This window comes from Spermophilus citellus, assembly GCF_964194105.1.
Source record: "Spermophilus citellus genome assembly, chromosome: 2".
Taxonomy (NCBI): Eukaryota; Metazoa; Chordata; class Mammalia; order Rodentia; family Sciuridae; genus Spermophilus; species Spermophilus citellus.
The window spans coordinates 239,489,350-239,513,703 of NC_138183.1; the positions used below are offsets into that span (position 1 = coordinate 239,489,350).

The following is a 24,354-nucleotide window of genomic DNA, read 5'->3' on the forward strand; positions in this document are numbered from 1 at the left end:
AATGTATTAACAATAAATCTAGAGTAGTTGCTTCTTCTCATCTACTGATAGTTCCAATAACCACAAACTAATCAATGTACAGGCCATAATGTTCTTGAGGAAGAACAAGTCAACAAGATACCTGTGAACTAAGTTATAGCATGGTTCTGGAACACTGGCATACATCTGAAGTTAGCCACACTTACCTTTTTAGCTGAAACCAAACTGATCCTTTATGGGAGAATAAGGAAAAAAAGACTTTGCCAAACCATTAGCTACATAGCAAGTACCAGTAGGATGTGTTAATTTGTTCAAGCAATGAAGGCACATCTTGTATAGCAGCTGTAATTGGAGCCTCCACCTGATTAAGCTTATGGTAACCACACCCCCATAACTGTCTGTTGTTTGCACAGCCAAAATAGTTGAGTTGAATGAAAATGTGGTAAGAATCACTACTGGACCATCTTTCAAGTCTTGATGGAGTCGCAATCTCTGAAATCCTTCCAGGAATGCAGTAGTGTTATTTATCATGCAAAATGCAATCCTGCTTTTGGTCTTCTATTTTCCTTTATAGAGGAAGCTCTACCAGCTTCCACTTTGCCAACCTCTCCCTAATATTCTTCACTCCATAGGTCATGGTGCCATTGTGGAGATTCTACCAATACCAGGTCCATTCAATTTTGCATTCCCAAAATGCGGAAATAGGCACCAAAGTAGTTTGAAAACCCACTTGCCTCATTCAGAGAATGACCAGAGTTATGTTTCCCTTCATCACCTAAGCTCCATGAGATCTTCCTCCCACTGCTAAGCCAGGAGTATATGTTAATTTGTTCAAGCAATGAAACCATGTCTGGTACAAGGCTGCAATTGGAACCTCTGTCTGATTAAGCTTATGTTAATTGACTATCATTTACCCATAACTGTCTATTTTTTTTTTTTTGTACAGCCAGACCATAGTGATGTTTTGGGTGTCCTTGAATTAGTGTCAGTTTATAACCAGAGTGAAGTTGTCCAGCATTGTCTAAACTAATGTACTGCACAGTTACTGTGGAAAAGGTTTTAGGTCCCTTTGTAGAAAACTGGGAGAAATATTTGCATATAAATCTTTGGCAGTTATTAGTGTCCTATCTCAAGTAGATCCACTTCACTTACAACTCAGGGGTTCTGGATATGTAGACTGGCTCAAGTCTGAAGATTGATTTAGGGATCATGACTTTCTGTTCCAATGATTTAATTTTGGCATTCATTTACTTATTACAGAATTTTTTTATGCTTAAATAAAATGAGAATATATTACATTTTCTTTATATCTCACTTCTGTAACATTATGATGTTATTTCTTATAACATAGTTTAATAAGCACAGACCTGTTAAATCAATCAGTTTTTCTGTACAGTAATCAGATTATTATGGTTTCTGCTTTATTTCTATTTTGCATAATGGTAACCACACCCCCAATACCTCTGAAACTTGAATGCCACCATTTAGTCCCTGCAACCCTTTGATATAATAACTCACTTAAGTTTTTCAGTTCGATTTCTGTTTCACTCACTGTAGATTTTCTTTTGGTCTTGTTGTAGCCAACTAGCCAAAATGAATCCTTCTTAACTCTATTAAGTGCAACAGTAACAGAAGAATCTTTCCTTACTGTGCCTATGACAATAAAGTTGGCATGATCACAAAGTATATTTGTTTTAATATTATCCCACACTTTTTTGAGTTTTTTTAATATCTATTTTTTAGTTATTGGCAGACACAGCATCTTTGTTTGTATGTGGTGCTGAGGATCGAACCCGGGCCGCACACATGCCAGACGAGCTCGCTACCGCTTGAGCCACATCCCCAGCCCTATCCCACACTTTTAATATGTATTATCACACATGTCCCTGTACTCCTATCTGCTAAAATCTTGTAGTCTTTGAAGTGTCATGCACCTATTCATGGGTCACACCTTGCATATATTTTAGGATCCCGCTGAGACTTGAACATCAATATAAGTCTGGAAGCAAAGAAGGGAGATTGGAGTTAACCCAAGGGGAGTAAACATTGTTTTACAGAGCAACCTTGCCTTTATGATCCCCTCAGGCAAGGTAGGCATATTCCTTAGACATGGTGGAGAGAACACTAACTGGTAGCAGGAGGGCACTTCTACTGGACTTGGAGAGGCCCCTTTCACTTGCAAAGTTTCATAGTTCTCTCCATTCCATTGTCTCAGTTCTCTCATCCATCTAGTGATGGAAGCCAGAACATGATCTCACCCCATAAATACAGTTTCTTACCTTTCTTAGATATCAATTCCCTTGTGAATTACCTGTAAATATTTGAGGAACTGTTTTTCTCTTTCTAATGAGTATTTAGTCTATAGATGCAGAACCTGCATTTTTATGAAAAATTTTTATGAAGGTTACATATGAAAGCAGAGGTTGGGGAAGCTGATAAGGTCAGGGAAGAACGTGTGTTGTCTATGTGAAGTCTGGTGTCATTCTGGGACCTTGGTAGCTCTGGAGTATGCATTGTACTATGATTGCACATGGGGGCAGCAGACCCAACCAATTTATACACCTGTGGTAGTCTTTTATTGTCTACTTAGGGCCTTGAGGTGTTGGGCATAAGCACTGGAAGAATCTTGCATTTTCTCTAGTGTAATTGTCCAGAGAAGGTTAGGGCTGTCAACTCTTAGCAGCCCAGACTTACAGTAGCTGGTTCATGGACACTCTGGCCTGGTGGAGTGGATCTGAGCTGGATCTAATGGTGTTTATCACAACCCATGTCAGAAGACCAGAGTTTAAACAACCAGCCTTTTACATTCAGATCTGTACAGTAGCCTGCTGTTCTCCTGCTGTGGATCTTGTCCCCTTCATGCCATTCTTCTTCAAATCTAACTACATCACTCACTAACTTAAAAAGACTTCTGATGTTTTTCCCATGGCCCACACCATTAAGCTGTAACAAGATTATGAGACTCTTGCCGATCTTGCTTGTTTCTGTCTCCCAAGTGTCAACAGTTACAAGAGCTAATTTTATAGTAGCTTGGTCTGCAGTTTGGTGGTGGTTGGCACTAGTGGGTTTCAATAAATAATAGTGGAATGAATAGTTTAATAAGCACAGACCTGTTGAATCAATTAGTTTTTCTGTATAGTTTTTTTTTTCTCTTAACCTGTTATCTATCTCCTGTTCTAGAAATGCTTTGGCACATACTCTTGCCTATTCCCTCTACCATACCGCAGGTGCAATCTAAGTATCAATTCTTGACCCAAACCCCAGATCTTTGAAATCCCTTCACTATATTTTCATAACATCTTGTTCATCTAAACATTTATAACACAGAGTATTCATTTTCTACTCTTTCTAGGATTCTCTTAATGAATTTTCAATTCTATAAAGGAAGAAGTAAAACTTCATTTTTATCCACATCTGAACATCCCCTCTAATATGCATGTACCTTAGGGAAAAAATTATGTGTTTATTAATTAGGAAGATTTGAGTGAAAAAATATTTAATCTTGAAATTTCTCTGTGTGCACACAGATCTTCATATTTTGAAAAACAGTTTTGAATAATGAAATGATCACAAAGTAACAGAAACACCATAAACAGCTCAGATTCATAGGATAATAAAAACTTCTTGAGGGAATATCAATGTGCGGTTTATTTTCATATGATGAGCAACACAATTCCAAGATTTTCTCATTCCTCAGTTTATGCAAGAATAAAAACAAAATGTGGGGTTCTTCTTAGAATTACATCTAGGATTCTCCTCTGAGTCTTCATGAGATTAAGGTAGAAAATATCTATTACTCTTTTCCTACCACTTTTATCCAATTGATATGTTATTTTATACATTTGGTCATTCCTTCAATATTCATCAGGTGCCAGACTTTGAACTATTTATGAAAATTTTTGGAAGCTACCAGGCAAAACTTTTATGGATCATAGCTGCACTTTTAGTGACTAGGAGTATCTGATCAACATTAAAATGTTCTTTATATGATTCACTCCTTCTGATGGGCTATTAGCCTTTAATTACATTAGTTCTAAATTGTAAAAGAACATTTAGGAACATTGTTGAATCTTTTTTATGTTAAAGTGGAAAATAAATGTCTAATTGTTCATTGCCCCCAAAGAACTTAGATACCATAATATTACTGGAAACACATGATCATATATTCTGATACATAAAATTATGAGATATATGAATGAAAATGATGTAATTTTTGGTTATAGATAATCCACGAGAATTTTGATGTGCAAAGCATAGTCTTTTTCTCAAAAATGTTCATTAGTACCATTATTGGAACTTTTCCTCATCATTATCTGATAGCATATGATAGGAGTTAAACAAATGATTTGAAATATCAGTGACATTTTGGTTACTAGATCATCAGTGTATCTGATGTATATTGATAATTTCTTCTTCAATTATATTGATAATGTCTTCTTTCTGTCAGTGTTCTATTAATAAAATACCCTACGGGTAAAATGATTATTGCTCCTCACCAGCATTCTTTCTATTTTTTTTTCCTTAGAGGAAAAGCCTATGAATCCGTATACATGGATAAAGTTGGATAACCAGGCCCAGAGTTAGTAAAAGTTTTCAAACATACAGGACATGGTTCTAGGTTAGATTGACTCCAATTTTTTAACAAATTTCTACTTTCTCAATGAAAAGTTTCTGAATAACAATTTTTAAAATATTTGCCTTATAATTATATTTTGCTGATGTGTTCCAAATTGTCTCCATATTCTCCTCAGCCGAACCACTGCTGGGTTTTAGGCACATTCATTTATCATCTGAAATAGCTTTACTGATAAATAACTTCCTAATAGCATCTTTCATCTGAGCATTTCTGAAAGTGTAGATAAAGGGATTTATCATGGGAGTTATCCTGGTATATAATACAGCAATTGCTTTATCAATAGATAAATGAACTGCAGGTCTCAGGTACACAAATACGCAGGGAACAAAGAAGAGGACAACCACTGTGATGTGGGAGACACAGGTGGACAGGGCTTTGCGCCTACCCTCCAAGCTGTGGGTTCTCAGGGAATGCAGGATGACCACATAGGAGACCAGCAGGAGGAGGAAGTTTAATGAGCAGATTAACCCACTGTTAGCAACAACAAAGAACCCCAGAGTATGGATATCAGTGCACGCCAGATTGAGCAAAGGGTTCAGATCACACATAAAGTGATCAATGACATTAGGGCCACAGAAGGGTAGTCGGAAGATGAAGAGGATCTGGATGGTTGCATGGAGAAAGCCTCCCATCCAGGACACTGCCACTAGCAGGGCACACACTCTCCAGTTCATGATGGTTGCATAGTGCAAGGGTTTGCAGATGGCCACATAACGGTCATAGGCCATCACCGTAAGCAGAATGACCTCTGCACCTGCAAAGAAATGTTCCCCAAAGACTTGGGCCATGCATCCATTGAAAAGGATGGTCTTCTTTTCATGAAGTGAATCTCTAATCAGTTTAGGGGTATTTACAGAGGTGTAGCAGGCATCAATAAATGAGAGATGGGCCAAGAAAAAGTACATGGGGGATCCCAAGAGTGAGCTCATAGTGATGGTTATCACAATGACCAAATTTCCTACCACAGAGATGATGTAGATGAACAAAAACACAACAAATATAATTTTCTGCATCTTTGGGTTTTCGGTAAGTCCCAGAAGAACAAACTCTGTCACATTGTTCTTATTTTCCATGAACTTCATGCTAAAGTTAATTACATATCCTGAAAATATTGATACAACATTGGGTTAATTAAACTTCTCCATTCTTGTAAATAATACATGCCTGAATTCTATGGAGTCATGGGATCTTATGTTTTATTGTTTCCCCTTCTTTGCATGTATTTTTTATTTCTTCAAGGGGAACACAATTATTAAAATTTCCTCCTATGCAGAATTTTTGAAAATATTGTATAGATGAAGAACTTTTGTAAACACACTAGGAAATCTGCCATCTGAGTATACTTAATTTTCTGAAATGAGTCAAAGCTTGGATTGACATAAGAGTTTATATACATTGTAGCAGCTTAGCCCAATAAGGGAGGTAAAGGATGGATGTAATAGATATTTCAACACTCGTAAAGAATTTTGCTTTTTATTGTTAGAAAACGGAGAATGATAAAAAGTAATGAAGAATGGATGGAAGAAAGACAAGGAATTTGAGGAAGAAGGAATCTTAGCTACTATTATCACGAAGGACTTGTAGTAGAGTATGTATGGATGTGGTAGAGTGAGGCTCAGGAGTGAGTGAAAGCCAGAGACAGGAAGCACAGGTAAAGTACTCATAATAGATGGTATAAAGAATGATCGAAATCGGGGGCTGGGGCTGTAGCTCAGTGGTAGAGAGTTTGCCTCGCACATGTGAGGCACTGGGCTCTATCCTTAGCACCACATAAAAATAAATAAATAAAATATGGGTATTTTGTCCATCTACAAATATATATTTATGTACATATATATATATATATATATATATATATATATATATATTTATAAATAATAATGGAAATCAATGAAAGTATATAAGTTATACTATATAATAGTCTAGAATACTTGTTGACAAATCTTATAACTATACAATAGTTGATATTTAATATTTAATGTGTATTTTTGCATTAAAAGGCAACAAGTACCATACACACGTTAATAGAGTAACCTTTATGGTTGGGTTTATTTTATAAATTTAAGAGGTAAGGAAATAATGTCATAGACTAATGTTTACTGTCCTAAAAACAATGGTAATGTTGGCTAAAGCTTTCTGAACATTTCATGTGTTTTAAGTGATTTTATACATTCTTGTTGCAGATTCTCTTATTTGGGGTGAATTTCCTGCCACTTTGCACTCCTACATCATCATCTATAAAATGAGAATAACAATCCTACCTCATTATTTGTTATGAGAATTAATTGTTACATGAACAGATTCACCATGGTGCTAGGGTTACATATAGGAACTTCTGGCTACTTTTATAACTGTACATCAACTCATCAGAGAAGCAGAATTGATACTTTGAGAAAAGACACAGAGAAATGTTTGACCCTGCAATAAACTGAGGAAGAATTATTTCCAAAATTATTTTTAAAGGAGCCAGAGAGACCTGTATTATCCATAGTAGTTGATGCCATGAACAGTCCCACTGCCCTGCGCTTGGACTAACAAGTGATGATTTGTGTCCATTAATATCCATATTTAGGTCCTCTGTGTGTAAGAGGTTTATTTAAATTTTGTTTTTCTTTTCAAGATGAATCTTGGTTATTAAGTAGGCTATTTTGTCCTGATGTTATTTGGTTCTTGGAAAATATTGTATGTCTATGAGTCTCAGATTGTTTAATGTTAAATTAGGTTAATAACATTTTTTAACTCATTTGAAATTTTGGGGTAAGGATGAGATTTTCTATGACTTCATTTGACAAATATAGAAAATCAAAGCTGTGTATGAAAAATAACAACATTTAATAAGTATCCACAGTGTTGAGAACCTACCTTTGCAGTTCTAGGTTATTTTAGTGACATTTCGGTGTGTTCGGGCACAAATGCATCTTCAAATGAATTCCTCTTACAGTAAGCATCTTTGAGTATGAAAGATAAGAAGGGGTTAAAAAGAAAACTACTCAGATAATTCAATTTCAAATAAACTGGTTTTAAGGGAGTTCTTATAAGTCTCAGTCTTGGTGCTCACCAAAGCCTAAAGCAATTTCAAAGAAATCTCAAGGTTTGAATTTAGAATAAATTTGCTTGATTCACTATTATGGAGAAATGATCCTCATTACCTGGTTCGGGTGCATTAGGGCAGGATGTAGGAAGTGCAGAAGAGACACATTTCAGTGAGTCATTCCATCCATGAGGCTTGCTCTAGAAATACTGATAACAACAAGGAATATTTTCATCTCACACTATCAGGATATTTAAAGAGGTTTCCATAGAATCTCAGGTACCTTGCTTGTAGTTGTTCATCCTCTCCCAGGAATTAGTTATCCCCTTGTTGGAAAGCTTTGTTTTAGAAGTGGGTAATCTTGGCAGTATGTTTGTGTGTCACCCACTCTAGAGTACAGATTGTATTCTCTGCACTTAGAACATAAACAAGTGGGACTTACATCTCCCTGTCTGAACCTAGGTTGCTAGGAAAGCTGAATAGCATGGTGGCCTAAGTCCATCCTGGGGAACAGTGGTGCGGCTCCCTGATGTATGTGTTACAGAGATGCTTCTATCTTATCAGTTTTAAACCATTTCTGAAAACCCATTCTCGATTACTTGATAAATAAAGCGCTAAAGGACTAAATGTCATGGCAGCTATTTTAAAGCACTTAGATCCCAAACCTGCTTTTTCTAATTTTCATTGTGTTTTGGAAATAGCCAGAATCCCAGAAGGCACTAAATTGCAGTTGTCCCTGGGCTCATGGGATGGTCAGTGTGGATAAATAAGAAGCATGAAAAATTTGGAGAGATATTTAAAACATCGGAAGAGAGTTCCAGTCTTTCCACACTTTGTCACTTGGTATTGCTAATTATTTTTCATTTGGTCATTCTAGAAAATAATAGTTGTAAATTATTGTGATGTTTAACTTGAAATTTTTTGATTACCAAGGATGTGCACTTTTTTTTTTCAAATGCTTTTGAACATTGGTATGTCATCTTTTGTGATATTTCTATCTATAATGAAAATATATTGGTTTTGGCTTTCTTTTTGTATATTTCAAAATATTTTCAACATATTGCAGGACTTTTGTTAAATACATAATATGTAAATGCACACATATAATTTTCTCAAAGCCTGTACATTCTTTTATATCCTCTCATCCACAGTTCACACCCTCTTTGCATTGATTTTTTATTTCTTAAAACCGCTTCTTTGAGGCATAGTTCACATAGAAAAAACTGTACACACATAAAATATGTGACTTGGTGTGTTGGGGGATACATATACCCACTTGAAACTGTCATCAGAATCTATGCTATAAAGTTCTCCAATCACATATCTGATCTCATTTGAAAATGTGCTCCCAACTTCTTGTTTACGATTATTATTGTGATAAGTACATCACACAAGGTCTACCATCTTAGAAAAATGTAATGCATACCGACAGTATTGACAATATCAGTACTATGGTGTGTAAACCTCTAGAACTTATTCATGCTGTGCAACTCAAGCCAGATGTGTTGACTAACATCTCCCATGTCCCCTTCTCCACCTCATGAAGCTGTTTCACACTCTGCTCTATGTGTTAGACTATTTTAGATTCATCCTATAAATAGGGTCATGTCACCTTGTTGTTGGAAATGGCAGGGTTGTCCTTTTAATAATGGCTGAAGAATAAGTTGTTACATGCATACATCACAAACTCTTTTCTAGTCATCTGCCAACTGAAATTTAGGTTTCTTCCCTTTCTTGCATACTATGAATAACATATAATGTATTTGAGAATGCACATAAGATTTTGGTTCTGATTTCAATTTCTTTGAATATTAGTATTATCTTGATAATGTGTAGCTTTATTTTGAAAGTTTTAAAGGAATATCCATACTGTTCCATAGAGGATGAATTGATTTACATTTCAATCAACAGTGAAACATTTTCCTTTACCCCATAACTTTGCCAATGTTTGTTATCTTTTTTTGTTTTAATAATTCCCATCCTTTCAGATTGAGTATCTCATTGTAATTTTGATATGCATTTTCCCTAATTATTATTGCAGAGAGCACCATTTTATATAGATGTTGACCATCATTATGTCTTTGGAGAGAAGTCCATTCTAAGTCTTCTATCTTTTATTTTTGTTTATTTGCTTATTTTTTATTTATATTAAAATTATACAGAAAATTATACATATTGTACTTATTAATGGTGCACTATGTTAAGTTTTGATGCATATATACACATTGCATAAAATTTAAAGCCTTTAAGACATATTTAAGTCTTAAAATTTCAGCATTTTCCTATGGCATACATCCTCAAAATATTTTTTTTCTACCTTTTTGAAACATACAAAAAATTATTCTTAACTATACTCACTAAAACTTCTCATTTCTCTCTAACTGTAACTCAGTATCGATTGATCACTATATCTCTGTCACCTGCTCCCTACCTTTGGTAACCACCATTGTACTCTCAACTTCTTTAAGGTACACATTTTTTTTATTTCTCATATGAGTGAGATCCTATGTTACTTGTCTATTCTGTACCTGATTGTTTCATTCAACATAATTATTTCCACACACTTTTATCTACTTTGCTGCAGAAAACAGGATTTCATTCTTCTGTATATGTACCATAACTTCTTTTTTTCATTTGTTGATGAGAAAGTAGGCTAATTCTTTATCAGAGCTAATGTTAATTGTGGTGTAATAAACATGGAAATGCAGGTTTCTCTTTGTATGCTGACTTAATTTCCTTTTATTGCCTTTATATCATCCTTTATTTAATCTTTCTTAGTATTCTGGATTAAATAACATCATCATAATCTTTTTCTCAACTTTAAAAATTTGCCATGTAATACATTCTCATTCACCAGAAGTAATGTTATCAACTAAAGCAAGCCAATATGTAGATCATAACACACTTTTTAATACTTTTCATTTTATGATATTCTATTAACTTTTAAAATTTGAATTATTTATACAAACATGGAGCACACCTTTTTTGTAATTAGGATCCAAGTCTTGTGGATTGTACATCATGTAGAGATTCACTGTGGTATATTCATATATGACCATAGGAAAATTATGTCAGGATCATTCCACTGTCTTTCCTATTCAATTTCCTTTTGATATGTATGTAGAAGTGGGATAGCTTGATTATTTGAAAGTTCTACTTAGAGTCTTTTGAGGAACTTCCATGCTGTTTTCCATGGTGAGTATATTAACTTATGTTCCCAACAAGAGTATGCAAATGTTTTTTGTCCACATCCTTACCATCATGAGTTACTGTGTTTGTTTGATAATAGTTTTCCTGGGAATGCCTTTATCTCTCCTTAATTACTAAAGTAGATCTTTGGTGGTAACAGTATTTTTGACTGACAGGTTTACATTTCTATTTCCCACTTCAAAGACCATAATTCCCATTGTAGGGTCTTAACCAAAAGGGAAGAACAATCACAGAACTCTTCAAGGATGTCAGGGCTCCCTTCAGAAATTTGTTTCTCATACTAGTGATTAAATGTTATGTCTTCTGGACCTTCATTTGGTGGTCAAGTAGGTCTTAAATTACAAATCATGCTACATTATGCAGTTATTTCATTTTTTATAACTTGTAAACCTTTGAGGAACTATTTCCTCTCTTTCCAGATCAGTTTGTGTTCCATAGATGCAGAATCAGAGGTGAGAATTTTTATGAAGGTGACATATGGAGGCAAGGACTTAGGGAAGCTGGTGAGGTGGGGAAGGGGAGTGCATTGTGTCAAGTGAAGTCTGGCTTCAGCTGGGAAACCCGGCAGCTCTGAACCCTTCACTGTACTGCATGGCTGACTTCACATGAAGGCAGGAACCCAACTGTCATAGTCCTTTTATTGTGCACTTGGGGCGTGTATGTGTGTGTGTGTGTGTGTGTGTGTGTGTGTGTGTGTGTGTGTGTGTCGGGGGGCATAATCTCTGGGCTGCAGCTTCCCATTTCTTTAGTGAAATTACCCAGAAAAGATTAGGGCTGTGAATTGCTAGCATCTCAGAGTCTCACTAGCTGGGTCTTAGGTACTCAGGCCTTGTAAGAGGAGATTTGAGATGGATTCCACAGTCTACTGTGCTTTCTCTACAGCAGAATCCACACTCTCATCATTACAATAGTCCATCTTATCCTGCTGCTAATCTCGTCTCTGTCATGTTATTTCAGTTACTGTAACTTGAGTTTTCATTGTAAAACTCAAACCTAACTATGTCACTCACTAGCTTAAAAGTACTTTTAATATGTTCTCCATGGCCCTCTCCGTTAGGGTTTGACAGGATTATGGGAGATGGGAGCCTTTGTGATCTTGCTTATGTTTATCTCTCCAGACGCAGGAGTCATAATTTAACCGTATAATAACTTAGTGTGTAACCCTATTAGCTTAGTGGCTAACACCAGTGGGGTTTCAATAAATAATCACTTCACTAATAGGTCATCTAATAATCACAACCATATTGGGTTGATTAGTTTTCTTACATGGTCTTTTATGCCTCCTGACACTTGTTGGCCATTACCTGTCCTAGGAATGCTTTGGCTCAATTTCTTGTCTCTTTACTGATTCCATTCTATTCCACGAGTATCATTTTTGATGGGTTAACATCTTGAAATACTTTCCTGACCATCCTCTTCAGATCTTTGTTTGGTGTTACTCCATTAAGCTTTCATAACACCCTTTTGATTTTACTATTTATAACTCTAAGATGTAATGTTCTACATCCTCCTTCAAGTCTCTCAATATATCTTTGGTTCTGTGAAGGATAAAGGTATGTATCTATTTATCCACCTTCAAAACTTTCAAAATATCAATATCCTTTGGCTCAAACCTAAGTGAGGCAAGAATTTAGAATTAAGTGATACACACACACACACACACACACACACTAGGGATTGAACTCGGGGGCACTCAAACCTATGTGAGGCAAGAATGTAGAATTAAATGATACACACACACACACACACACACACACACACACGACTGAATTTGGGGGCACTCAACCACTGAGCCACATCTCTAGACCTTTTTTGTATTTTATTTAGAGACAGGGTCTCCCTGAATTGCTTAGTACTTCACTGTTGCTGAGGCTGGCTTTGAACTCACGATCTTTCTTGCCTCAGTTTCCCAAGCCACTGGGATGACAGGCATGTGCCACCACACCTGGCTAAGTGTAAAATATTTCTAACACTGCTTTTTTGTGTAAGCAGAGCTACTTAAGTTTATAAATAGCATTTATTTACAAAAATGTGACTACAATGTAAGAGAAAATCATAAATATCCCCTACACATAGGAGAATGAAATCGTGTTGAGGGATATTAAAATGAAATATGTTTTCATTTTCTGAGAAACACATTTTCAAATTCTTTCTCAGTCCTCATTTTAAATTAAAGTAAATATACCACATGCCTCCTCTAAGAGTTCTCTCTGGGATTCTCCTCAGAGTCTAAGTGAAATGAAGGTAGAAAAAAATTTCCCTTGTCTCTGTTGCTCATCTCCTACTATGTTTTTAACTTAATTTATTTATGTTATTTTATACATTTATTTTTTCATTCTATATATATTGTGTGTCAGACTTTGTGTGATATGTCCTAGAGACTATTGTTATCTAGCAAGCAAGAACTTTATGGATCATAGCTATGTATTTAGTAAATAGATTTCATGTCTGATATTTAAGTATTTTATTTGATTAATAACTCTACAGAACCCTTCTGAAGATCACAAGAAAATTTAGAAACACTGTTGAATTTATGTTACTGACCATACAAATATTAAGTGTTCTATGTGTATTCAAGCTCTAAAATCCTACAAACCACAGTCTACTGGAAACATATGAACATCAGTTATGCTGTGTAAATTAATAATAGGTATTAAAGAAAACAGTTAGATTATTAGTCGTAATCACTTAATATATGCAATGCACCTAGCACAGTTTTGTCTGAGACATGGCAACTAGGGTGACCTTTTTCTCATCATAATCTGGAGATATATAATAGGAGTTAAGAGTATGGTCTGGAAAACCAGCAACATTCTGGTTATTGGAGCATCAATATATCTACATTGATAGCTTCATCATTTTGCCAGTATCATCACAGGTAAATGGAGATAATAGCAGTTGTCTTAGTCAGCTTTAACATTGCTATGAGCAGAATACCTGACAATAACAACCCAGAGGGAGAAAAGTTTACACTGAGGACTCATGGTTTCAGAGGTCTCAGTCCACAGATACCTGACTTTATTGTTCTGTGCCCAAGGCAGCACATCATGTAGGAACAGCCCATGGGAGGAAAGCTCAGCTAAGGGCAGGGTGGGGAGGAGACAGGGAGAAGACGAACTGCAGGGAAGATGCACTTTTCCAGGGCACAATATCAGTGACCTCCAGCCATGCTCCTCCTGCATCCAATTTCCACCTGGTCAGTCCATTCAAACTAGGATACACTGATCAGTTCACAGCTTTCATGGTCTAAATATTTACCTCTGATATTTCTATATTAACAGGTGCTTGGGGGACATACCTTGAATCTAAACCATAACAGCAGTGTATATATCTTACAAGTATTATAGAGATTATTGCCCAATACCAATATTTGTAATTATTTATTTTTCTATTTTCTTTGGAATTATAGCCTATGAATGCATATACATGCATACAGCTAGAAATACAAAGCCCCAAGTAAGAAGAATTTTACAAATATGAGAGAGTTGTCCTGGCTTTGGTTTTCTCCACTATTTTGCACCCATGTATGGCTGCCTCAATGAAGAATTTATAAATGACCGTATGCTTTTTTGTATCGTTTATGTATTCTTGCTGAGATTATTCAATATGTCTTTTGATCCTTTCTTCAGTTAAATTAATATTGGACCTGAGGCACATTCATTTGTCACTTGAAATGGCTTTGCTGCTAAACAATTTCCTAATGGTATTTTTCATCTGAGCATTTCTCAAAGTATAGATTAAGGGATTTAACATAGGAGTAATCATAGTGTAGAATACAGCAACAGCTTTATCAATGGGTAAAGTAGCTGCAGGTCTCATGTACACAAAGATGGACGGAACAAAGAACAGGACGACCACTGTGATGTGGGAGACACAGGTGGACAGGGCTTTGCGCCTACCCTCCAGGCTGTGAGTCCTCAGGGAGCGCAGGATGACCACATAGGAGATGAGCAGCAGGAGGAAGTTTAACAGGCAGATGAACCCACTGTTGGCAGCAACAAAGAGCCCCAGAGTATGGGTATCAGTGCAGGCCAGTTTGAGCAAAGGGTTCAGGTCACACATAAAGTGATCAATGACATTAGGGCCACAGAAGGGTAGTGGTAAGATGAAGAGGATCTGGATGGTTGCATGGAGAAAACCTCCCACCCATGACACTCCCACTAGTAGGCGACATACTTTCCGGTTCATGATGGTTGTATAGTGCAAGGGCTTGCAGATGGCTACATAGCGGTCATAGGCCATCACTGTAAGCAGAATGACCTCTGCACCTCCAAAGAAATGTTCCCCCAAAATTTGCATTATGCACGCATAGAACAAGATGGTTTTCTTTTTTTGGAGTGAATCTACCATTGGCTTAAGGGTATTGACAGAGGCATAGCAGGCATCAATAAAGGAGAGATAGGCCAGAAAAAAATACATGGGGGACCCCAACAATGAACTGGTGGTGATGGTGATTACAATGAGCATATTTCCTACCATACAGATGATGTATATGAGCAAGAACATAACAAATACAATTTTCTGCAACTTTGGATTCTCAGTAAGCCCCAGAAGAACAAACTCTGTCACATTATTCCTATTCTCCATGTATTTCAAGTGAAAATGAATCGCATTACCTGTAAAAAACAAATACAACCTTGAATTAAACTTCTCCATTCTCATAAATAAATAATGTGTGGATTCTATGGAGTCGAGAGAATTGATGTGGAGATTTTTGCATTTATATTGTTGAGTGAGGTGGAAAAAAAAGTGTTCTGAGTAATGATGATTACTTTCCCTTCTAGTAAAAATTCTGCAAAGACTATATATGTGAGAAAATTTTGTGAACACACAAGGCAAGAAGCTGAGTATCTCTAATTTTCTGAAATGACTCAGAGCTTAAATTGAATTAATAGGTTTCACTCATAGTGTCATTTAAACCCCCAAAGCAAGGTAGGAACTGAATGTGACTGCCATCAAGGTATAACTAAAGAATGTTGCCCTTTTTCCCTTATGAAATGGAGAAACATGAGAGCTAATTGAGAATAGGAATCAAGGATGGTGAGAAACTTAAGGAAGGGAATATTAGATGTTACTTTTGTAACCATCCTTTTGTGTCTTGGATGAAGCATAGTGGGTTAAATAAGGGGTGGAAGCCAGAGATCAGAACCCCATGTAGCAGAGTAATGGTAACAATTCATATAAAGAGATGAGGGCAACACTTACAGAAATGTAATCGGTGTACAAAAGAACAGCTATAAAATAATTAATAAAACTTGTTGAATAAATCTAATAAATTTGCAATACCTAATTATGAAACAACTAATATTTATTTCATGCATGGCATAGTACCAATGCTTTACCTGCACAATTCCTCTTCATACTTGAGGTAATCTGTATGACTGGTGTTGTTGCATCCTTCTTACTGGTAAAGAAATCATCCGAGAAACTATAGTGTAAGGCTTGCAGATGGCTCACAATAATCTTGATCATGTTTACTGATAGTAACTGAACTCTACATGGGTTCTAAGTGTTTTGCAGACATGTACTGATCTAGTTCTCACAACAAAATGAATGGCTAGTGTTGTTATCTTTTTATCCATCTTTACTCTTATTTATATATGCACAGAGAAGTTTTGAATATTTTTCTAGAAAAATTAACTAATAAGTAGCAGAGTCAAGAAGAGAATAAATAGATCATTAGATATTTTTTTAAAGATGGGGTTTTACGATGTTGCTCAGGCTGTCATTAAAATCGTGATTCTCCCGCATCAGCCTCCTAGTAGGTGGAATTATAGGAATGCACCTCTTTGTCTGGCTTCAAGTTAGTCCAATTTTTATTCATTTTTTTATCCTTCAGTTCTTTAACGTATATTGTTCTCCTCTTCCTCTTGAACTATAAATTCCATACTATGTTAAATAAATTATGTTGAACTACTTCAGAGAGAGTGTTTATGCAAAGCAATTTCATCAGCAGACACAAAGATACATAATTTTTCATTTGAACTCCCAAATGTTAAAAAAAAAAAAATGAGTGTTTCTTCATAGTCCAAAGGACTCCTTTCACTTGGCCTGTCCCTCACACCCCGTTCTGCCTTCTCTAACACCATTATAAAATATGGACCCACAGTCAGCTGGAAAATGTTGTACACAATCCTCATGAAGTTAAGTGTACTGATTTGAGCGTCAGTAAGACCAGATTTAAATCCTATTTCTTCTGGTTGCAACTTCTTTTATCTGGATACATTTCCTGGCTCTGCACCCATCTGCATTATCATCTACAAAGTGAGAGTGAGAATGTCACCTCATAGGTTTTATGAGAATTGATTGTTACATGAGCACATTCATCACAGATCTAGGGACACATATAGGGCTTTCATTTATTTTTATAACTGTGTATGCACTCAGCAAAGCTAAGTTGACAGTTTGAATAAAAATATGGAGACATTTTCAAATCTCCTGTCAGCTAAAGAAGAATCTTCTGGATTACTGCTTTTAAAGAAAACATGTGTTTTACCCACAGCAGTTGACCCCAGAAAGACTTCTTGTTTGTACTAGGGCTCTACAGCTGATATTTGTGTCATTTAATTTTTATATCCAAATCTTAAGTGTGTGAAAGGTGTACTTAAATTTTGCTTTTATCTGCAGAGTCTTGGTTATTAAATGAGGTGTCTCATGGCAAACTACATTTTCTTGTTGTTAGAGGGCTGGGTTTTATATAACGCTTCATCACTATGTGCCTAAAATTGTCTAATGTTAAATTTGCTCAATGATATTAGCCCACCATCTTTTGAAAAAGGGGGATGAGGATGAATTATCCTATAACAAATGACACTCAACAAATGACACTCTATGACTGCATTTGATAAATGTTGAAAAGTAATGATCTCTGCATATGAAAAATTACAAAATTAATAAATATCCACACTATAGAAAATCTTACCTTAGTGCTTTTAGATGATTTTAATTATGCTTTGGGTGTTCAGAATAAATTTCACCTTCAAAAAAACCTCCTCTTGAAATAAGAATTTTAATATGAAGTGACAACAAACTTCCAATGAAAATATTCAGGTAACCCAACATAAAATCGAATGTTATTAAGGATGTTTCCTTTAAAGTCTAAATCATTCTTTTTAACTTAAAGCCTAAAATATTTTAATAGGAAATCTGTGATTTGGATTTGCAATGGATTCACTTGATATGTTTTGGAGAATGAAATCATTCTTGCTCTGGTTCAGCAGGAAAGAAGGCAGGAGGTTGGAAGAAAGAGAATTCAGATGGGTCACTCCTGATGAATGTTGCTCTGGATGAATCAACTACCACAAAAAATATTGCCATCTTACAAGACCAGGAAATTTTAAGAGGTTTTCAGAAGAATTGAGGGACCTAGCTTATAGCTGTGCTTTCTCTCCCAGGAATTAATTATATCTTTTGATGGAAATATATTACCTTGGAAGCAGGTATTCTGGAAAGATATATTTGAAAATTACCAGCTTCTGAATGGAGACTTGTATTCCCTAAAGTTTTAGTGTAATTTCTTTTTTTTTTTCCTGAAGTTGGGTTGTTAGGAAAGATGAATTCCATGTAAATAGGATTGCAGCATTAATCCAGTGTGAGTACCAGTGATGTAGTTTCCCTGAAAATGTGTCACAAAGGGGGCTTCTTTCTTATCAGTATTAAATCCTTTCTGAAAACCCACTGTGAATTGCTTGAGAACTAAAGAAGTGAGGGCATATTAATGACAGGTATTTTATATGACAGCTATTTTTAACTGCATGTGCTGCTTTTCCTGGTTTCCAGTGTTTGGGAAGTAGCCAGAAACCAAAGAAAGGTCTATATAATAGTGTTCTCTGGGTCACAGCATGGAATGATTGGCAGCATTACAGATTTGGAGAGACATTTAAAACACAGTGAGAGAGTTCAAGTCATTCCACATTTTGTCAATTGGACAAAACTTCATTGTTACTTATTTGCCTCTTAGTCATTTTAGGATGTCTGTACATTATTTAAAAAAAAACATTCATTTGAATAATTAACATACAAAAGGCAGTACATATATAACATGTAATCTATGCCATGAAATTATTTGGTCACCTATCTGACCATCTTCAAATGTGTCCATCTAACTTCTTGTTTATTATTAGTATAATGATGATGATAATAACATACAGCACATAGTCTTCCCTTTGAGCAGTATTTTAAGCATCCTGGACAATATTGATCAGTATAAGCTCAATGGTGTATAAATCTCTAGAACTTATTAATATTGTAAAACCAAAACATCATACCCATTGATTGACGTTTTCTTCCTCTTCATTCCCCAGCTCATGACAACCACAGTCCCACTCTATAACTCTGAGTTAGACTATTTTAGACTTATCCTGTAAGTGATGTCATGTTGTGTTTGCCCTTTTGTGCCTGGCTTATTTTCTTAACATTAATGTTTTCTGGGTTGATCCAAAATGATACAAATGGCAGGATTTTATTCTTTTTCCTTTTCATTAATGCTTCATATTTATATATAACATCAAGACTCATTTTGACATAATTATACAAGCATGGAGTATAACTTGTTCCATTTCAGTCCCCAGTTTTCCTGTATACTGAATATTGCATGTATACATTTCTTTATTTTTATCCACCCATCTGTTGACAGGCCCCTGAGCGTGTTCTATAGCTTGGCTATTATGGGTTGTGGTCCTATAAAAATTCATGTGCCTGTATCAATATAGTATGCTGACTCTACTTCTTTTGAATAAACACCAAGGACTGAGATAGCTGCGTGAATTTGTGGTTCCATTCCTGGTTGTTTAAGGAAGCTCTATACCACTTTCCAAAGTTTTTATACTAATTTGCAGTCCTACTGAAAATGAAGGAAGATACCTTTTCTCACTGTGGATCAAACACACCTAAAAATTATACAAGATACCTTTCAAGTTCTAGAAGACAGGCTCTGCACTCAAACATATTGGCACAGGTATCCACTTCCTTAATAAGACTTCTAAAGCTCAAGAAATAAAACCCCCAAATCATAAATGAGATGGCATGGCATGAAATTAAAAATCTTCTGCACATCAAAGGAAACACCAGAATGAAAAGAAAGCCTACAGAGTGGGAGAAGATCTTTTTAAGCTCTTTCTCCAACAGAATTCAGAATACTTAAAAGCTTGACATCAAACAACAAAAACAACAAAATAAAATAGCAAAGAGCTCCCCCCCCAAAAAAAAAACAAGCCAACAAAAAACAACAAAATGCCAAATAACCCAATAAATAAATGGTGAAAAGAAAAACACATGACACAAAAGAAGAAATACAAATGGCCAACAAATATATTAAAAAATGTTCAACATCACTAGTAATCAGAGAGGCAAATCAAAATTGTGATGAGATTTCATCTCACTGAAGTTGGAAGGTAAATCATCAAAAATACAAATAATGATTTTCTTCTTTATAAAGCCTGATATTTTTGTTTTTGAAACTATTTTAGGAAACTCCATACTCTTTTCTGTAAAGGCTAAACTAATTTATATTAACAAAAACAGTGGGAAAGCATTTCTGTTTTCTCACATCCTTCACAACATTTATTATCTTTTTGTTTTTGTTTGTTTGATTTTTATAATTCCAATCCTATCAAATTAAGTTGATATCTTGGTGTGATTTGATTTGCATTTTTCTTGATGTTTATATTGACATCAAGCACCTTTTAGTTTATCTGTTGTCCACTGGTATGTCTTCTTCCTAGAAATGTCTATTCAAGGTACAGCACATTTTACTGGTATTAATTATTATTTTTAAAAATCCTTTTATTTGTCCTAATTAGTTACAAATGACAGTAGAATACATTAATGCACTTTGATATATCACACATAAGTGGAGTATAATTTATCTTTTTTTCTGATTGTACATGGTAGGATCACACTGGTCATTCAGTCATATATGTACATAAGGTAATAATGTCTGTTTCATTCCACTATCCTTTTTACCCCCATACATCCTTCCCTTCCTTCACTTCTCTAAAGTAACTCTATTCTTCCCTAGACTTCTCCCCATTGTTAATTAGCAACTGCATATCAGAGAAAACATTCTGCCTTTGGTTCTTAGGGATTGGCTTATTTTCATTTAGCATGATATTCTCCAGCACCATCTATTTACTGGTAAATGCCATAATTTCATTCTTGCTTTAGGATGAAGATTAATTCTTTTTAAACCAAGGTTTAAAAATATAAAAAGCTGTACATATTAATGAGGTTCCACTTGATACGTGTACACATTGCATAATGTTTAAATCATACTAATCATGTTTATCTCCTCAAACTTTTATCATTTCTTTAGAAATGTACATTGCATTATGTCACCCCAGTGTGCCACAGCACCCTGAGCTTCTTATTCATAACTGCAGCTCACTACCCATAGATCAGTATTTCCCCATCATCTACCTCCTGCTCTTCCCAGTCACGGCTAATCACCATACTTTTAATTTCTATGAGATCAACCTTTTTAGTTTCCAGTGTGGCTGAGGTCATACAGTCCCAAATTTATGTGCCAGGTTTACTTCCCTTAACATAATGACCTTCACCCTGTTGTTGCAAATGACAGAATTTCATTCTTATTTATGCTGAATTCTCTATATTTTAAAAACCATTCATCTATTGATAGACACTGATATATACCCAGGAGTAGCATACCTGGATTACATGGCAATTCTTTTTTCATTTTTTTTGAGGAAACTCCACACTAATTTTCATAGTGGGTAGTAGAGTTAAACCTGACTGGCAACTCTGCTCTTTTTGTACCTGGATATCCACATTTACTTAGGTTTGGAAAATATTCTTTTCTGATCCATTTGAAGAGGTTTTCCACAATTTGGCATTTTCAAGTCCCTCTTGAGACCCTAGAACTCAACTATTTTAACATTTAATTCTACCTTAAAGTCCCTATAAGTCTTGGTTCATTTCTTTTTATTCTTATTTTCTTTTTATTACTCAGACTGTGCATTCTCAAAGAACAGTCTTCAATCGTATTAATTTTCTCTTGTTTTTGATGTGTTTTTGCTATTGATGCCCTCTGATTAATTAAACAGTACATCTTGAGCTTGAGGATCTTTTTGATTTTTAATTTCTTTTCATTTCCATTGGAGTGTTGAATGATTTTTCTGTGTTTTTTTTTTTTTTTTTGAAAATTATTGAGTTTCTCTCTCTATCTCTATGAAGGGTTGCTTGGGTTTGGGAGAGAGAATTATGAATTAAGGCTGAAACATCACTTCTTTTTTTAGGAGAAAGAATGTTCATTACTGGCTTTTTTGGATGAAACCAAATTGCTTTTGATGGTCCTTTATTGAAAGGTATGGAGAAGGCTTTGCCAGATTATTTGCTACATATGAGACACTAGGGGGATGTTTTAATTTGCTCAAACAATGAAACCACATTTGGTACAGAAGCTGAAATTGGAGTGTCCATCTGATCAAGCTAATGGAATTTCACTATAATTTTTCCATAACTATCTGTCTTTGCACAGGACAAGTAGTTCAGTTGAATGTGGTGAGAATCACACCAGGATAGAGAGATTTACCAGCTTCTGCTTAGCCTTTTCCATCACAATATTCTTTGCTCCATAGGTTCAGTAGTCACAGCAATGCCTGATTATTTCTCTTCTTCTAATGCACAGATAACCTGAAAAAGGCTTTTGGGTATTTTGAAGACAGATCAAAATTTGAGGCAGTGCTCCTGGCTCCTACCTCAAGCATATCCAGCTTCTCTTTAATTTTAGGGTTTCTGGACCTGAGAGTGGCTCAAGTCTGGATGTTGATTGAGATGCGTGAATTTCTGATTTGAGAATTCAGTTTTTATTTCATTCACTTGAACTTTTCTGCTTCACTATATCAAAGTAAGAACTCATTAGGATTTCTATAGTGTTTCACTAATGGGAAGCCTGAAACCGACCAGCCAAGATCATAGGTCTTTTCAGGTCAGCTGGCTTCTTCTTTAATTCTGCTGTTCACTTGTTACCATCCAGGGATGTTGGGTTCATTGACTCTGTTCAGCAAAGAATTGTAGAACAAGACACAGAGCAGCAGGTTTATCGCAAAAGTGACACAGACACATCGCTCAAAGAGAAGCCAGGAATCTGTTGGGGTAGTTTCGTCTTGTCCTTTTTATGGTTTCTGGAATTTTCTCCCTCCTGTCTCCTCCCCTGTCCACATTTTCTTCAGTATTAATGATTGGAGTCCCCTCTGTCCACACATCTGTTTTAGTTTTGTACTGGATCCCTGGCTTAGGGGCAGGAATACAGACTTGTCTTTCTGATTGGAATCTCTGCTGTGTCCAGGAGCACTTTCATCAAGCAGAGCCTCCTTCTCTATGCTCCTTTTTCCTGTCCCTGCCCTCTACCCCCACCCCCTTACTCACCATCTTGCCATCTTGCCCTGGCTTCCTGAGCCCTTCTGTATCTCCCTCACACTGCGGCAACCAGAGGACTAAAACTTTGGATATCAAGAGTTGCCTCTTAACCCCTGCTATCCCTGGATTCAGTTATTGACTTTGCAGTTTAGAGTTTTCATGCTGGGGACCACAGTTGCCACTGAGGGGTTCCATCTAACAGGAAAGAGCAATCACAGAAGTCCTCAAGGATGCCAGGGCTCCTCTCACTCACTCACTACTCATGGTTATGATGAAAGTTATGTCTTCTGGACTCTCCTAGGGTGGGATAGTAGATCTTAAATGACAAATCACACTGTATCTGATTTCTCTATGCCTTTGAATTCCTTTTAGCCATTAACTCCTAAAACATTCTAATTTACTCACTGAGAGTCTCATTTGGTCCTTGTTGCAGTTGAATAACCAGAGTCCCTTTCAACTCCCGAGCTGCAGGGCTAAAGAGAGCACCTGATTAATGGAGTCTGTAACAGTAAATTTGACCTGATCCAAATTTATGTCTATTTCCTGATCCAAATTTATGTCTATTTCATCATTCTTGCATATTCCTAGCATATATTCATACATATATTCCTGCATTTCTGTCTGCATAAATTAGAAAAATCATGAAGCCTTTGGAGCATATTTCACCTTTTCATGGGTCACACATTGTGGCTCTTTTAGATCCCTGTTGGGACTTGAACCTAGTTATAGGTCTAGGAGCCAAGAAGGGGAGGGGGGTTAGGAGTCAGTCCCAGAGTCAGCCTTGTCTTGCAGGGAACCTTCCTCAGGGGAGACCTTTGTGGTTTCTTCAGGCAACTCTGGAGCATTCCTTAGACAGGCTGGGAGACCCCCTGCTCTAGTTGTAGGCACCTCTGCTGCAGATGGAGAGGCCCTTTTCATTTGCAAAGTTCTCTCCATTCCATCTTCTCACTTCCCTCACCCATCTAGTGTTGAAAGCCAGAACCTGGATCTCACCCATGACTCCTCTTTCTAACCTTCCTCATCAATTGATTCTCTATAACTTCTAAATATATGGGGAACTATTTCTCTATTTCAGTTTGTGATGATGATCCTGTTGTGGGTATTTCTACAAATTTGTCTTTTG

General features: G+C 36.0%; 3 protein-coding genes across 3 annotated transcripts in view; all 3 read right to left on the minus strand.

Annotated features, from left to right (window-relative positions):
• The window catches only part of LOC308641815 (uncharacterized protein), a gene marked incomplete at both ends in the record, with an annotated part of 62,827 nt that overhangs the window by 34,862 nt on the left and 3,611 nt on the right, over window positions 1-24,354 (minus strand). The window lies entirely within an intron of this gene.
• Window positions 4,759-5,697, minus strand: LOC308638859 (olfactory receptor 4C46-like; the record flags this gene model as incomplete). Its single annotated transcript, XM_081276749.1, has 1 exon — window positions 4,759-5,697. The coding sequence occupies one exon, from the start codon at window positions 5,695-5,697 to the stop codon at window positions 4,759-4,761; it is 939 nt and encodes a 312-aa protein (XP_081132875.1).
• On the minus strand, window positions 14,514-15,443 carry LOC308639151 (olfactory receptor 4C46-like; the record flags this gene model as incomplete). The annotated part of the gene is made up of 1 exon (XM_081277221.1): window positions 14,514-15,443. One exon carries the CDS (start codon window positions 15,441-15,443, stop codon window positions 14,514-14,516), a length of 930 nt encoding a protein of 309 aa, XP_081133347.1.